Genomic DNA, 18,706 nt, shown 5'->3' on the forward strand with positions numbered 1-18,706 from the left:
TGGCGAGCTACCTCATCGCCTCCGCTGTTATCGGACCGTTTTTAACCTCGCCTCTAAAGTTATCCCGCTTCCCATACCGCAATCGAAGCGACTCAAGGGCCTCCGGTTGACTAGGGCAGTCAGACTGCAGTTGTGCTTGGAGTGCGCTGTGGAAGAGATGGTCACGGGCGACGCGTGCGATGACAGATGATGTAACACCTCCCAATGATGATCAAAATGCTATCGATTAGAGCCGTATAACATGGCAACTGTTTAAGTATCGTGACTTAACAATGTAAAACCACGGTATAGAGAAATAAAATTCACTTTGCACGCTTCACACTGGATATTTATTAACACCGAACATGGCTTGAGATACTAAAATGAAATATGCAAAGAACGTAGTATATATATGAGTCACCGACAGATGGAGAGTTCTTCTTCTCGTCAAAGCAAACGTTAGAACCCTGTGCGCCAGTAAGCAAACGTTTCGCCACACTTTTCAAAAGACTGGCGCACTCAATAAAGCCCGTATGACACTTTCCAATTTATTGGCCAATAAATCGGCGCGCAATATTGTTGAAAATATTGGGCGTTACGTACCGTATGCAACGTATCAATATTTACAGCAATATTGGCCGAAATAGTGTTCTAATTTCCCGCTAAAGAACGTCATTGTATTTCGATGATTTTACGTTGCATAAGCATTCGTGTGATTTGTACGCTTTAATCAGCAATGAAACAACTTGTTTCGTCCACATTTTAGAAAGTTCAAGCGAATTTTGCCAACAAAACCAATGTTTTTACAGCCAAACCTGATGTTTTGCGAAAAGCTTCTTGTTTTGGCCACTAGGAGTCAACAAAACTGACTTCTGATTGGAGATTGGCCGCGAGAAAATATAACCGGTTCTAAATTACAAATTGGGCAATAAATTGTGTGTCCAATATTGTGAAAAGGATATTGGACTAGAAATTGGTGTGTGTCAATTGGACCCCAATCCAATATCCAATCGATTGGCCAATAAATTTGGAAGTGTCATGCGGGCTTAAGAGCGGTTCATGATGATTAGTCGACGCGACAGCTACCATGCCCCACCCTAGGGTGAATTGTGTACAGAAGCGCTCAGGGTGGCTGCGAAATGACCGAAAGCCAAGGCTAACCGTGAATTTAACATTTTGGAATTAGACTTAAGGCCAAGAAATGAAATTTAGAATTATTTCCCGTTTTTTAACGTTTCCTGCCAAACTTTTTGGGACCACAGCATAGGCAAATAAAATTCATTTTGCACGTTTCATTTAATACCTTGATAATGACATGAGTGTTGAAAATATGGTCGAATATAGATTGCCAGTGTGGAGCGCACAAGTGAATTAAAATATTCTACAATTTTCGTCATATTTTTCCTCTAAAAATAAGCCGTAGTCTTTCAGCAACACGATGAATGTAATGTACAGACTGTCCCACAGGTCATATGTCATTTTTGACCTCCTATTTTAGTAACTTTGCATCAATTAATATTCATGAAAATATGCACACTTTTGGGGAAAGGTCCTAAGTTTTGTTGAGGGCAAGAAAATTTTTACAATTTTGACCTTTTAACCTCACAATGTGGGTCCGAACCAAAAATTTTAATTTGCCTTCAATGTTCTCTAATGCTAAAAATCTATATAGAAAAAAGTCAGAACTTCGTTGACCTAGATGTCAATTCTTAGGAATTCAGGCTTTTTTATCTCGATTTTTTTAACATTGAAACCCCATAAGGCAAATTCAAATTTTTGGTTTGGACCCACATTGTGAGGTTAAAAGGTCAAAATTGTAAAATGTTTCTTACACTCAACAAAACTTAGGACCTTTCCCCATAAGTTTGCCAATTTTCATGAATATTGCTCGATGCAAAGTTACTAAAATTATGAGGTAAAAAATGACACACGACCTGTGGGACAGCCTGTATAAATAGCGATCGTCTATGAATGTTTACCGTGTGATGGTGAGAGACGTAGAGGAAAAGGGAAAATGAACATGAAAGGTGAGGAAAGGAAACTTCAATAGGAGATGCGAGGGAGGCAGAGGTTGAGGATGGAGCGAGTACATGCTACGAGATAATGAGATGCTCATAACCGTGATGCTGGGTTTGCGGCAAAAGAGAGGAGGGAGGGCAGCGTTTGTGGCTTCAATAAAGCAATATTTATTCAAATTAATATAAAATAAAGAAGAAAATTCATTCAAAAATAGTGAGAAGCAAGGATGTCTGCTAACAGGGTGGTTTCCTATTATTTTTATTGCCTAAATCGAAAGATTATTACTCATGGACTACGCATTTCATGCTTTCAAACTTTTAAATGAGGATATCTATTTTTCGCGATTAATTGAAAAGTGAAAATTTTCAAGCGCGCTAAAACGCGACGGCTAAGTATGAATGCTGGGAAAAGCCCGAGTGACGTCATTCTGGTTACCGCTGCAGCCGTGTGAGAAGACCTTGAGGCGAGGCTTTGAGCGCTGATACGACGCAGGATGCTAGCAGGTAGCAGAGTACCCTGCTAGCAGGTAGCGCTTGGCTTAAATAAGGATTATTAATACCTTATCAAACGAAGAAAACTTTCCGACCTTAGCCAGTTTTAAAAGGTGATTATAAAGACATGTTTCCCTGAGCTCTGTGCCTCATGCATGCATTGGTAATATCTGACGATGTAAAACTCCCATCTACTCGTATAGAAACTAGGTCCCTGTGACGTCACGTGGAGTGGCATCGCATGGGCGCCAATCTGGCCTTTTTCAAATGCAGTTAAAATTGACCATTCGTCTAAACTGGGAATTCTTAAATCAAATAATTTTTATATTTTGAATACAATAATGGTGGGTGACGATTCGCAATCAATACCTTTCGTTTTCTTTGATGAAGGAAACTACCCTATTGGAGCAAAATCATCATTAAAACTCATTGTTCCTAGGATTGGTTTGACGCAGCTCTCCGCTCAATTATCCCATCATCTTATCATTTAACACCTACATAATTATTTTATTTATAACCTTCATCACACGCTCAATATATCTCATCCAACCTCTGCTGTTTTTCCCTTCCACCTTCCCTTCAACGATCGGAGCGTTGTGTTCCATGAAACCAACCTTTGGCGGAAGATAATTTAGGACATATTGGAAAGGATGTCATGAAAGAAAGAGAGGGGAATATTTTTAGTCATGTCAAAACTTAAACTATTTGAATTCGGCTAAAAAGAGCTGTTTTTTTATGTTTTTCAATAATTGATAGGTGCGTATTACCCTAGATAATTATAGCTCTCTGGTAAAATAGTGGTTTAATTTCTCAGTAATTTTTCCAGTCGGTTGGTAGGTACCAGCGATTTCAGGTCAATTCCCTCTTATTTATAAAGTAGTTCTTAAAATGGATTCGTGTTAACGAATATGCGGGGAAAAAGTCCAGAGAAAACGCAGGACTTTCGCCAGGTAACACAGAGGTGTTTAATTTGCTTTGCATGGCATGCAGTCTGCCACACCCCGTCCAAGGGCAAATCGTAAAGTAAACGCAAGTTGCATGACTCGAAATTGTTGAGGCGATGACCGAATAAAAGGCTTTCATCGGCAGAGTATGGTTTCCGAACGCGAAGCTTATAATACGAGAACTGCAACCGTAGGAGTTCTGTACCTTACCTTGCGATTTTCTTTGTTTTGGCTGGACCCACACGAATACTCGTCAATTCCCGTTGGGGAATCAATGTAATAACCATCGAAAGCTTTTCCGCCAAACTAATGTTCTCTTCAAAACAGCACAGTTTACTTAATTGTCTCAGGTACGGTGTGGCACAGCTGTTACATCTGAGAAAAACCGCCAGTACAAAAAGTACGCGGTACGCGACGCGAGTTACGTTAGTAGGAAAATTTCATTAACCGTTTACAGTCCAATGTTCCCATTACGGAAAAGATTTATAAAAATTCATGAAAATTATATTTATTCCTTATCTGTGATTACTTTTATAGCTTTTTGTTATGCAAATAAAGATTGGAAATTTTTAAAAAGTGAATCGCATCACTTGTGTATACATTGGTCGTTAATTATAGCTTTTCAAAATTGGTTATTTTCATCACCTCTGTAGTGAGTATGCGGTTTATTCCATATTTTTCCCTACACTCGCTCTCCAGCAACAAATGCTCATTTATTCAAAAGATCAATATGTATTACGTTGTTAAACTTAGTTTTTTGGTCAAATGTATATTTATTTTCCAAGCAAAAGCGTAATTTTTAGGAGAGTTCCCATTTGGGAACATGCTTGAAAAAATTTTTGTTCGAGTTTTTTATAATGATATCTCTTAATAGGTTGTAAAACAAATAAGATATGCAAAAAATAATAAAAATCAGATGGTAAGTTAGTTCGGTCTTTAAAGGGTTAAGCGAGATGAGTTTAATTGTACAAAATAAATGTTGTAAATGCATTTGACTGTTATTTTAGTATTTACGTTAAAACACATCCATCGAAAAATATTTATTCGTTGAGAATTCAAGGGTGGAAGCACCCGAAATGTGTAGCCATAGAAAACGATGTAATAGTGATCGACAGAGTGAGTAGTGGGGTGGTTTTAAGAAGAATGGGATAGTAAAGAAGTCTTCTAAAATCTCTATAAATAATCCGACATAATGCTTTGTCAAAGACAATCTCCAAAAGACACTTGGTCGGGAAGAGCAGCAAAGGAAAGACGGGTATGACATATGTAGATAAGTTAGTGACGTAATACGTCGAAGATAATGCATTCATATGAAAATGTGTGTTGGTGGGAGTATTGAGTAGAGAGTTATTTCAACACAATCTCAGGAGAGTTTGATAATAAATTCTTCCTCTCTCGATAAATCATTTGAAATGCTCAACTAATTTGAATTCAAAGATATGCTGCCGGACCTCAAGTTGACCGAAAATGGCAATTCTCAGACTAGCAAACGTACTTCTCTCTTGCATAATTGCTTGCAATACATCTTTAACCTCGTCAAGAATGTAATAATTGCAATTCCACTTTACAATATTTTTACTCTCTCATATACCACTTTCATGTATTCTCAGAAGTTTTTCATTTCTTTTAGTTTTGCTTTCCCGGCGATTTGACGTTCCACATGACAACTTTCAGACAAGATTTAGGACTAGGCAAGATGGACGAAAACTGAACGACGTTTTCGTCTATCTTGCCTAATCCTGGATGACTAAGGTTAAAAAAACATAAAATGGCAAGCTTCAAACTTTATCTCACCCTCATCAGCCTCTTTGCTTGGATTTCCTGGGATCCCTTTCCTTCTCAAAGTGGGCGAGCCTTTGATGATGCAATCTCATACTTATGTGTCCTTCCTGTGAAAAGCCCAATGTGATTCCCGTGCGAGTGTCAAATTTCTCAAAATTTTCAGCAGCGTTACAAAAATTTTAAATCAGTATGTAAGCGCGAAGGTAATTTTTTACATTCTAGATGCCGGACTTATTTAGTAAAATTGAATAAATAAGTACATAAAATTAAAGCTCGTTTGTTTCTATATAACTTAATTGATGGCATACAACTTTTCCGTTCCGCGTATCCTTCGAAATCACTGTTTGCACCGTCTTCTTGCTCCAGTGTCCATCATTATGAGACCACTACTGATATCTTTGCGGAATCATTCAATAGTTCGATATGGTTTAACATTTATTTCGAGTTACGAGCGAGCTGAACTTCCGAGATTCAGCCGAAAAGTGAAAGGGAGAAGAAGGATACGTATATGTCCAAAAACATTTCATTTACTGACTTATTTCATGTCCCGTAACAATATCGAAGTTTCCTCTGTTGGCCTCAGATTTTGGTTACTGCGCAACCATTTTGAGTTCCTTGCGCACATTCAATCTGAGGAGGCAGTGATTATTGTCCAGAAATTTGAATTGGGGGAACCGTCAGCTCCCACATCTTTTGCAAAGAAGTGCAACCAAAGTATTATTTTTATCAGTGTATTTCGAATGAATAGCTGGTCGTATTGGTTATTTAATCCATGCAGAAGATGAGTAGCCAAACAAGATGTAGAAACAAATATGCGATAGTGGCTTATCATTAAAAGACTAAAAGACAAATTTCGGTTCTTTCGAGATTTCGGCAGTGTCCAGTCCCCCGCTTCAAAAATTTCATTTTTGCATCCTATGATTAGTCATATAAAATTAATATAAAAATTGCAATAATTATGATTACTATTAACAAAGTATTTCACCGATTAAGGCAGATTGCCGAGGAGTATTCTAGAAGTATTCTGGCAGTCTCCCCTCCCTCCATGGACTTCTCTTTTCAATTCAAAATTAGGCCTGCTCTCTAGTATTCTATTTAAAATTCCTACATCTTCCTTCCTATCCCTACTTTACCCAACATTTTATCCTCCGATTCTATTTTTAACACCCTCCCCGCGAATTACTCGCTCTATCCATACCTTCGATCTCCTCCGTATCTCATCTAGAAGATGCCTCTCCTCACCCAGCATGTCCAGCACTTCTTCGTTCATAATGTGATCGTGGATTACCAATTTAATATAAGTATCGCATTAGTGAATAGCAGTAGGGAGAATGAAAAGGTTCTCCCCTCTCAAGGGGTGCGTCATTAATTCCAATATCATCACTATCCCTGGAAAATGCATGGAACGAGAGGAGTGATTTGAGCCTGCCCTGAAGTTATAAGCGAAAGATGATGGCGTGAATCTAATACATATTTTTAATTATATTCACTGCCCGAAAAAAGCTGATACGAGGCCCTTAAAAAAGGGGTATCTAACGATTAACAACGTTGGACGATCATAAACATCCAGGCCCCATACTACATCTACAACTATATAATACCCTGAGAGCCACCTCTAGGGTGTCTGGCAGGGGGCAGCATGCAATTGGACTCCCACATGCACACCACACAGTCCAAAAAACTTCAAGCATACTACCAAATTATCCCACCATATGCTGTTAGAAATAATAATAAAATTAAGAAACATGCATTAAGTTTTACATAGGTTAGTAGGCTACACTACAAGTCATCTAATCTAGTTATGAGTTCTATCGCTGCCGTTATAATCTCTTATTGATCGTGGAAAAAAAGAAATTCTGAATCTATCTGCTCTATAGTCTAATATGATCTGATCTTCCGCAGTATGTTGGCGTCCGTAAGATATGGCTAACTTCGTTAGAAAAGACACTGCTCTTGAATTTATCGAAAAGGTTCAGTCTATTTTTCAATCTACGGTCTGACGGAGATTCCCATCCGAGTTCACGACAGAGTTCCCATCCGATCCCACTAGACGGGACCCGAACCCGCGACCTTCGGTTTGGCATGCGAGGACTTTACCCCACACTCAATGAGGCTGGTCGAATTGGGGTGAATTCGACGAAATGGGGTGAGGGAGGCTTTGCACCCTAGAGGTCGCGGAATCGTGACTCAAAGACGACCACGGTGAGCTAAACTCCTCTTTCCAAGGGAAAACATACCCCCTCCCGCCCTCTCCTCATTTCCCTCGTTCAATTCCCAGTGCAACGCATTTTACCCTTCGACCTGAGTGATAGGGGATGGGGCAGGGGGTGGGAAGAGGCGGGGAGAAAGCATATATATATGGAGACCACCCCCTAGAAAAATGGTCTGTTCCGAGTCATTCAGTCGCTGGCGAAGCAGCTTACCGGAGGATTACGTGCTGAAAGACGAGAAGGGGCTGAAATACGAGGCATTCTCGCGATAGCCGCCGACTGTGAAAGACGTCTGTTTTGCGGAAAGGTAGGGGAAGTGTGACATTATTCTCTGTGATCAAATTTAATTTAGACTTCTCTCATTTACTGTGGTGTATATTATTCTTGCATTGATTCAATTAGGGCTCTTGCTTAAATAATAGTAGTATTTCATTATTTTTTATTAATTTGTGTGATATAATGCGGTGTTCTTCCTCTTACGACACGTGTTAGATATAGAACAGTGAAGTGCTCTGACGGTGTTGCGTTCGGAATATCCTCGGAATTCATGTGTTAGGCGATCGACTTACTTCCAAGACAGTTTCAATATTGGTGGATGTTAATACTTCTTGAAGTAAAGTACGTCAGTGCTTGTTTCTCGTGCACTGGCATGTTTTTCCGATTTTTTTGATTGTGGTTTCCGGGCTTAATTGAAAACTGGTATTAATATGTATCAATGTTATCAGAAAGTATTTCTAGGACATTATCTTATCAAATTATAATATTCTTTATGTATATTGTAAATGTAGGAATTTCTCACTCGTTGAGTATACCGCTCATTTATTCTATATTTTGGAAATATGAGTGTACATCGTTAAGTAGACGTCTGGCAGTGTTGGCTAGATATATTCGAAATTTGCCTTTCCGAGAGGTTCAGTTAGATTGGATCCGGGTTCAAAGTCGAGTTGTCTATTTCATCCCTTCTCTGCGTGAATAAGAAAGAAATGCATGCTATGGCACCGTAGACGTCTGGAACTCTTCGGATGAGAGCCTTTCTTTTGCAATCGAAACTCTGTATACTAAAGCGTTGTTCTAGTGAGGCCACTGCTCTTGATATTGTCAATTAATCATTGGATAATGGCTCTTAATGGTATAATCCTCGATCTTAAGTGACTTGCATTTTTAATGGTATCGAGAGACCATGTTGTCATTCTTTCTTAGGGCACATCGGCGTTTTCATTCTCTTTCTCGTAACTCGAAATCTTAATTGCATCTCACCCGAATAGATTTAAAAAACTTTACGTGATTTGCCATGGATGACACTATTCGGATAATTCTAATGCGGACGCCTTACTCAAACTCAACTGAAAAAACTTATGAGAGCATTACTCGTTTTATATAGGTAATAGGTTCGTATGGGTTAGTCTGCCTAGTAACCAAGCCTGTAAGAATAGACGTGCGAATAGTTGAAATTTGAAAGAAACGAAGCATTTCTCAGTTCTCTAGCAAATACGGGTGCCATTTAACCGACATGTTCGAACGTAAGGGTTTATCGAGAGGCTACCATGAAGCATCGGCTGCCTAGAGGTTTTCGTAGCGTATAAACTTAATAAAAATTTTCTCATGTGTCAAGCCGGTAAAGTGATCCATTGATGTCTATGTAAACCGTCCATAACGTCCCTCGTCATCAAGAAGTGAATGCATTGCACAGTATTTAAGAGATTAACATAGAGCTCCCACGTTACACATAGAAACACGAATCGTGGACTATACAACTGCGTAATGATTTAACATTGGGTTTTGAATAACCTCATGATTTTATCAATTCGTACTCTCACCTTAAATGTTTGAAACTTCTCAAGAGGGATTATTGATACTACTCAACATAATTATCGCGAATCGAATGATCATCTGACTGACAAATTACATTTATATCCATAATGCATAATAATTGAAAGTCTGCTTGGAAAGTTTTTCTCGAATTAAATTTTTAGATGTTAAGGTATACTCTCTAAGGAACAGGAGTGAGTTCGCGGTTAGGAGAAAGATCTGTTGTAATTTGAGAAATTCTTCGCAAGCTATTGAGGATAAACAATTTTATGTTCCTTAATGAAACTGTATACACAACTAACTTAGACAATAGGCTGTTCACTACTATTTATTTGTAACTTAGTTATCTTGTCACATAAATAAGACTCATGTAAACGAACGATGCCCCTTACAGATTGTAGAATCGCTAGAAGTTTTGCCTTCTGTGAAAATGCAGTGTTTTGTAGCCATTTAAATTTAAACGTGAGGATTAGTTTGCCTGATTCAGGTAAATAAGTCTTCATCTAACTTCATTTCTCAATAGTTAGATTTTTTACTAGTACAAACTTATAGAAGCCCATTTATGGATTATGCTATTGGTGCAATTGTGCTGATTGGCATTTATAACTTAATTTCCAGATGCAGGATCAGAACAGGCAGCCAGTGGACGGGCCCAGTCTCCGTCGCATGGAGTCGGTGAGCCGGATATCGAAGATCCCGATAGTGGAGTCTGCGTGGGGTGTGGCCTCCGGACTCTACGGCAAAGTGAAGGTGAGGTCAATGTGTGTACGTGAGCAATGATGGTAGCGGATATCATCAGTGCGGAAAGTATTTCGGCGATTGAGCGCAACCAGTAGCGGATTCAGAAAACACTCAGAAAGGGGGGGGGGCCGCAAAAGATATTTTGAGCTACCTATACTTTTATTGTGATGAAAACTAATCAAGTTAAATGTAAAGTTTAAGAAATTTTTATTTAAAATTATTATACACATATACAAGACATGTGGTTCTGCAATTTGCGGCAGTGAAGGCGGCCCCGCAAGGGGGGGCGCGCGCCCCCTTCGCCTCCCTATGTATCAGCCACTGTGAGCTACCCAACCACATGGCCGATGATGGTTCAGTAAATGCTAGAAAAGACTAATGAGATCATTTGAAGCATTGACTTATTCGCTATCGATATTAGATTTGCAGTTAACGTTAGTTTAGACGTCACAGAACAAATTCGCAACGCATTTGTATCTCATTTAATACACAGATACATTTTTGCATTTCGTGTAATAACATCGGAAACTATTTTGAGAGGTTTCTAGCATGAGGTAATACGGATAGTTGTTGATAGAATTGGTTCAAAAAGCAGGGATTCCCGTGTCAATACTGTGAATTGTTTAAATTATGCCGCTGCCCGCAGTGTTTTTATTGTTAAAAATGTTACGTTAGGGCTGAAATTTAATTTTCCCCAGAATACTCGTTCGTAATTGTTAATGGTGGCAAGTTATTGATCTTGGTCGTACTCTTTAAAATATGTAACTTGGTCCGTGAAATATATAGAGCATAATATTTTTTTTTTAGTTAATGATGGGTATAGCTGCGTTAAACTTATTCAGCCTGTTTCACAAGTTAATTCTGACTTAGTAGGGCCGGAGACCAACAATAAGCAATTGTGTCCGTAATAACGTTTTGCTCATTATACGATCATTAGATCGGGAGTAAATGAAACATGGAAATAAAAAGTTATCGCTCAAACGCTAATGGGGAACTTGCATGAATTTTTTTTATTTCACAGGCGGACAGAAAATTATTTTCTGAATGCAACAAAGAAAACCGCATGTAAATCTGAGTTTTCCTTTGCGAGATAATTAATGACAAATATAACGAATTTTAAAGCGCGGGAAAAACTCCCTCACCCCCCAAGCCACTGCCGACGAAGCCTCGATGACGTCAAAGGTGCCTAAACATCACGCGAAGCTATTGTTGTGATTGTTTGTAATAGTTGCCAGCAGTTGTGAGAGCTTCGTTTGTTATACGTGTTGATTATTTTATATTTAGAGATAAATATCCGACGATAGAGGCTTGGAAGCCCTCATATTTTGCATTATTTATAATATTAATATCTGAGTACGGGCATAAAATATAAAACTGGAGCAGTTAAACCAAAAATTTTATAATACCTAAATAACATCCTTGTAGGAGTCTGAGCCACGGCCATTGGACGGGGGATACGTTAATTGTAAGTTGATGTTATCGACGGCATATCATTCATTTAAGTATGTAATTAGAACGATTTTGATGTTTACTAATGTCCGCTTAGCTTTTATATACCATAACTTCATCCGTTTATTCGTAGGTACCGGAGAATTCGTCGTTTAGGACTGTATGTGCTTGTATTATGGGGTGAATTCCAGTCAGTGCAACTTTTGCTCGCTGATTGGAGACATCTAGGAACATTTTTGTGCCAAAATAGTGTTATTTTCAACGTGACATCTCCCGTTAAGCTACTACTAATAATCACAGTGCCAGTGGTTGTAATGCACAAAGTTTGACAAGGTTGAAAAATATCGGCCAAGAGTTATCAGTGTTCCATCGTGATTGAATTGTAAAAAGTGCTATTACGCTATCGATAAATGTCTAACAGTAGTGTAAAAATTGTCAGTGGCGTGCTAATCTCCGTTGTTCACCGTAGATATGACATTTCACGATCACGCTATTGAAATAAAAACTGTGAGTGAAGTTTGTTATTCCATTATTTCAACGAATAGTAGTGAGAAAAGTCACTTGTGTGGGCTAATTTAAGGGTTTAAATCAGTGAATAAATAGTTGTATTCATCATAACGAGTTCTGTTATTGTAAGTTGTACGTGATGAATATAAGAATGTGATAGTGACATCCAGTTTTTGATGAGAGTATTTGCCTATTTCCCACTATATTTTTATGGTATATGCTAGTATATTGTTTATGGATTTACCTATATTATTGAAATAGGTTATAGTTTGTGTGTGTGTTGGCAGCGGAACCGATTCGCGATCTCACATGTGGATTGTGTGCAGACTGTTTTGCTGTGAATTCGTACCGTAGGACGGATAGGACTACCTTCTCCGTTAATTCGGTGTTGCCAAATTCAAGAGCACAGCTTACTCTAATGTCAACAGCACAGCTTACGATCGTTATCCTCCAGTATTAAAAGTTTCTTTTACAACTCGATTTGCCGCCGACGTATAGCAATAATTTGTCTTAAAAAATTCCATGAGCATCAATTTTTGGTGTCCTAAAAAAAGGCTGGTGTCCTAACACCCCATGCCACACGCCTTTTAGGCGGCTTGCGGGGCATTATGTAGATGTAGATGAATTTCAGGTGTACTATTCGAACGAGTGGTAACGTTATCATCCATTTTTCTGATTACTAAAACATACGAAGTGAAACGCTTGTACTTTATCATCCAGATGCCGCATTATTAATATCCCAAGTAATAATCTAGGCACAATAGCAATAGGAAAACTTGCCCAAGAATAACAGAACAAAATAAAGTGACGATAAGCGGCTAAATACTCCCTCAAAACAAATTTTACACCATGCGCTCAGCGTATTTCCCTACTCCCTACGGTTGTTTAGGCACCTATGACGTCACGCCTGGCCTCGGCAACGCTCGGGTGTCTTCGCGCAGTGGTCGGCTCAGAGACATTTTTCTCGATTTTAAATGCAATTTTTTTATTTCTTTTGATGTTGAATGGAGAAACTGAAGGTATTTTTGCGAGCTAATGTATCCATTTGACTTATTCAAAATAGTTTTTAGAGCAATCTACGACCCATGCAAGTTCCTCATTAGAATTGTTTAAAACGTAAAATATGTTATTTTGACATTCACGTTTTAAATTTTATGGGCTTATAATATCGTAATATTTTGAAAAGTAATCATTAAGCTATAAAAAAATGTGTTAGGCTATCAGTTACTCATGTCTACAACTTAATTAGGGCGACCCGCATTAACAATGCAGACAGTGTGAACGCTCTATGGATGTGTGGTGATATCACTCGCTCATAACGCCACTGGACTTATGAGCATTAATGGCTCTAGCCTCGACCTCTAAACAGCTCCAAGCCTCTCAGTGCAGAGAGAATGCAGTCAAACTGGGGTGGGGTTAATGGGAAGGAAAGGAGCGAGAAAGTTCTCTCCCCTCCTAAGTCTCGAGATAACTAGAGGGCCTTCCCTATCAACCACAGGACTTGACCTTACTGCCACCCCATTCAAACTATTTCAAAATCTTCGTTATCCGGATTGCCTATACGTGAATGACAGTGAAAGTAATGCTAACGCTGTATTAGCTTTTAGTTGAGCGTTTTGAATCAAATATCCTAAAATAAAATCCATGAAAACATGTTTTTCTTCATTGGTTTGTCCAGGCATCATAAAACTACTTGTCACCTAATACCAAACGAGTTCGGTTTTCAAATCTGGAGGCTGGTAAAAAAAGTCCTCTGCAATTTAAGTGAGATCAGTTTTCCCCATTTATTATTAAACATGCCAATTTTTTAAATTTAATTCACACTTAAATAATTATAATTTTCATGAGTACTTTACGGTTGTAATAAGCCATAATACTGTCATCATGCATAGTCTTTTCACTACCCATGTATCTCATTGGCGTCTGATTTTATCATTGTACATTACACATTGCAAATTAAGAATGACGAACAGATGGTGGCTATCGTTAACACTTTTTGTATTGGGTTAAGCTAACTTTTCTACGGTAGACAATACTTCATATCAATTTATTCAACATCGATAGTGCTAAAATTTCAACTACAGTATTATTTTATCTTTTCTGTGGCTGGAGAGGAATATGAAAACAATTTTTAAATTCTTTGTATTTTTACGTTAATTTATTCGAGGTTTCGACTGGTAAGGCTTTGCTTAAGGAATCACGACACACACTGCTTAGCCTTCTTTGATTGACTTGAGCAGGAAATCTTTTGTTTCGTATAATCTTACATAGATACAAGTAATTATTTAGTAAATTGCTGAACCATGAGAAAGAGTGCAGTCACTAAATATTATGGTGGAATCCAATAGCCAGACTACTATCTTGGATATGTTACGTAATTATATGAAGCATCAGAGATACAGAAAATCTGCACACAAGCAGTCGTTCCATCGATTCAAAGTTCGGATTTGCTGTTAATGCATTTATCTCCACGTGAGCCAGCTGCAGGATAAATGCCTGCTGATAAGCGCTGAGCCTCCCGTGATACAGAATAGATTGTCATATCTCAAAGCGTTTATCCATGCCTCACGCTGCTATTTCAGTCCCAATATTCATAGGCTAATGAACGATTCTGTAGGATTACGTGGTCCAAAGATGGAGTTCAAATATTTCATTGGGCATCAAATATTTACTATTTTTCATCAATTATTTTTCATCACTAGTTAAAACTTGTCTTTCGGTCAGCACTGAAGAAATACCAGCCTAATAACTGGTCCTCATTCAAATAATTTAAAATAATAACAGGATAATTAGTACAATCTCCCCCTCGCTGTCCTGAACTTCTAGGAATTAATGACAGTAATCATACGAAAAATCAATTAGTCTTGTTTATATTTTATGGCAAAGTTTACAGCGAGTAAACGGCAATAGCAATGTAAGGCAGTAACTATTCAAATACATTTTAATGGTAAAATTACCTAACCCTAATTATTGTTGGATGGAAAAGGCCTAGAAAGAAGGTTAAAAAAACTTGTGGGGAAATTTTTAATGAATAATTTTATTAGCTTGCAGTTATTAGTGCACGGAGCGGAAGAAAATTATATGATTTGGATGTGAAACCGAGGCTGTCATATCTGATGGAAGGTTCAATGTAATAAATAGAATCCCCATTTGTGAAAAAAAATCCAAAGCATAGTTTAAGTTGGGCATTCAACCCATTATAACCCAGTGTTGCTTCTAAGTAACATTATAAATGTATACATTTTCTGTTCTATTTGGGAAATATCTAAACCACGCATCATTTAGTGGTGTAAATTGTAATGAAGAAAAATTTAGCTGCCACGATAATTATGATTAAGAACAAAATTTTCTAATTTTCAAAATGAAAAATCTAGAAATTTGATTGCTCCCTGAGGTAGCTCTGAGTTAGTGAGGGTTAATGTAGTTCCGTGCGGAAAGAGATGGCATTTCGTTCGGAAATGCACCAAGCGGTTAGGTTCGCCTGCCTGCAGCACACAATTTCTCAATGGACTGGATTTTTCCTTCTCGTTGTGTGCAAGGACGTTTATATTCCCCCACCTTTCCAGGAGACCTTTTGCATAAGTTTCCTTCGAATGTCGGCCCCACTAAGGTTTCCTCTCGGCTTATTAAAGGGACCCAACAGTGTTACCTGTGGCCAGGAGGTAGAGCGCGCAGTGTTCCTCTCATCGGCGAATGGAAGGGAGAAAGGGAGGTCGGGAAACTTTTACGCAATGCCGCTAAATCCGATTACCGACATTTCCCCGTTCGCCTCGTCCTTTCTCCACGATACTGTGGACTCGAGCCGCAATGTAAATATTACCATGGTCACGCGGATGTGACGCTGGTAGACTTTTCACATTCGAGTGCAGTTGTACCCAACAGTGTGTACGGAACTAGAATTTTATTTTTCTTAGGTCATATATTGACACATTTATATAGGGTTGCATTTTACTAATGTATAGGGGAATGGTTGGCCTATCAGTGGGGCGAGGTTCAAACCTTAGATTAATTTAATTGTAATCCTATTTAAAAATTAAGATAAAATTCCCATACTTTATTCATGTTTGTGGCGCAAGAATAGGAAGTCCAAATAATGGCGTGGAGAAACACACGGCATTGAATTTTTCGAGGCAGCCTATACGGATCAGCTTAATAGCGTAGAGTAAATCTGAATAATAATACATAGTTTCCTTGACTTCAAAATTTGTACATACCTAGATTTTTTCGCTGCCATGAAAGAAATCTCATGGAATTTCAATTGCTTGAATTCGCTCGTGACGCAACACTTGTTTGAATGTTTCAAACAGCAGAGACCACTTACCCTAAAAAGAAACCCGTGCATATGGACTTCTTGTCATAGATTAATTTAGATAAATGAAAGCGCTGGTACACACTTCAGACATTAAATGAATGGCTTGCCTCTATTACCCTCATATCATATTTATTTGAACTGCAGATTTTAAGATCCTAACTCAGACTTCGCACTTAGCAGGACACGCAAATTGGCGAGGTTTTCTTTGTAATCTCAAGAGTCTTGATTGACACGATATTATAGGATGCCAATTGCGGCTTTGCATAAGAAAATATTGCATGGTGGGCTATGTTCTCGGCATGGTCATAATTTTATCATCCTCTACCACAATAACTTAGGAATTAAATTAAGAAGATTACAAATTATATTGTAATTATTCTCATTCTCTCTCGATAGGTATTGTAATTGTAGTGCTCTATGTCCATAGCTTATGTTGCTCTTAATGTATTTTAATTAGTTTACATATTTTTTCGTCTCTATTAACTTGCGGTTTGAAGTTGCCTAAATGCTATTGCTTCGTATATATTTAACTTATGGTATTTCTAAGTGAAACCCAGACTGATGGAGACAAGAGAGTTTGAGTACTATTATTTTTTTATCAATTTAAATATCATACGTTAAGTATCCATATAAAATAGTAAAATACGTCAGTTTATCTCTAATGCTAAATTAATTATTCAAAAAATTAACTTTCGGATAGATACATTGCCCAATGACGCAAAAATATATTTTTGGGAGTGCACAACTTCATAAGACCACCATTTTGTAAGGCCGTTGAAATTTCCCATTCTTTCCATAGAAAAATATTTTGATTGTACTTTTAGGACTCGAACAGCGTGGTGAGTTGGACCCTGAACCATGCCGAGGTTGTGAGCACCGCAGCCCTGGTTCCAGTCGCCTCTCGTCTCGAGACTCCGTTGCACGCAGTCGACAACATTCTGTGCAAAGGAATCGACATTGTTGAAGAGAAGGTGCCAGTCATTAAGATGCCACCCCGCCAGGTAATCGTCATTATCAGTAGCCAGCTGCATTTTAACAAGTTTTAGGGTGGGGAGGGCGTTGTCGCTAGTGATGGCCTCCCATCATCTGGGCCCGGGTTCAAATCCCAGGGAAGCGAACCCCTCACACTAAGTAATTCCTCCAATTCGTCGGCTTCGCACTATTCCAGAATTCTCTCTTACTCTCCCTTCCTCTCTTAACCAGTATTTTGAACTCTATCATGGTATTATTTTACGCCTTTCGAAGGTTCACGTCACCCACATCTTGTACCTCCCCTCATTAAAATCTTGGTTCAAAGTTGACACGCGAAGGAATTATTCAACAATGTTTCTAAAAGTAAAATCCTAGAGTCGCTTTTTCAAATGTATTGTGTGAAATTTAAAATTAAAATAATTATATCGTATCGAGAGATTCTCTTCTACGCCCATTTCAGTCTCCATTTTTCTGTACACCCACATTTCAAACGCGTCAAATATCTTTTTCTCATAGCGTCCAGCGTCCTCTTACTTACAGCTTCACGCTCTCAATTTTGACTCTTCACTTCCCTCATAGTCACTCTTGAATATCCTTCAAACAATTCTTTACTAATCGTAGATGAGTTCTCAGCCATTATCTTCAGTGGTGTCATGATGCCGGAACGCGTTGGAACGCCGTTGCGGAACTGGTTAACAAAAGACACGTTAGTGAAATAACATTTTATTCAATTTTGTTGGCTCAAATTACGTATTTATGCATTCGTAACCAAAACAAAGAATTTAGTATTAAAATTTAAATAACGACTTGTAATAAAAATACACCTAGAGTAATATTTATACACTTAGTTATATTTCACTTCTTAAAAAAGCTTAGGAATGTGAGTTCCGGCACTGCTAATTTTGCCAATACGTCTCAGTTTATCTTCCAAACCTGATACCCATATTCGCGTCTGCTGGGTGGCATAGAGATTTCCAACAAGCCAGTGCATCTATACTAATTGGAGTCACCGTGACCTATGAGAATATGTCCTTTGATCGAGGTACCCTCGTATGTTTTCATGCGTATTTGAGCAGTATTTCTTTCCTCTCATCCGATAATTTCTCGCTTAAAATTTAGAAACTATCCTTGTCAATACATACTAGCACGTGAGTAGTCACACTTAACCAATAATCTTGTACGTTTTAGCCGGATTTAACAGCACATGAGAAATTTTATTAGTCTTATTTTATTTTAACAAATCAGCCACATAGTCGAGGTGTGACGTGTGGTATTTGAAGTAAACATGAATTAGGTGAATTCTTCTCGGGTTTCCATCCGGGTGAGCTCCATCTCCATCGCTGCCGACGTTTCGATAGAATCCTTTTCTATCGTCATCAGGGCCGATGACTATAGAAAAGGATTCTATCGAAACGTCGGCAGCGATGGAGATGGAGCTCACCCGGATGGAAACCCGAGAAGAATTCACCGCCATCATACGCCGGGAAAAAG

At 38.4% G+C, this 18,706-nt stretch overlaps 1 protein-coding gene across 4 annotated transcripts in view; it reads left to right on the plus strand.

Moving 5' to 3' along the window:
- Positions 1–18,706, plus strand: part of LOC124160202 (lipid storage droplets surface-binding protein 2-like) — a 38,924-nt gene that overhangs the window by 11,819 nt on the left and 8,399 nt on the right. For 3 of the 4 annotated variants that reach the window (XM_046535986.1, XM_046535988.1, XM_046535987.1), the window contains exons 2-3: positions 9,853–9,984; positions 17,068–17,244. In XM_046535986.1, coding sequence (XP_046391942.1) covers positions 9,853–9,984; positions 17,068–17,244 — 309 coding nt within the window. Of the gene's footprint in view, positions 1–7,594; positions 7,733–9,852; positions 9,985–17,067; positions 17,245–18,706 lie in introns of those variants that run through there. The other variant, XM_046535990.1, reaches the window with a different exon arrangement.

This window comes from Ischnura elegans, chromosome 6, assembly GCF_921293095.1.
Source record: "Ischnura elegans chromosome 6, ioIscEleg1.1, whole genome shotgun sequence".
NCBI lineage: Eukaryota > Metazoa > Arthropoda > Insecta > Odonata > Coenagrionidae > Ischnura > Ischnura elegans.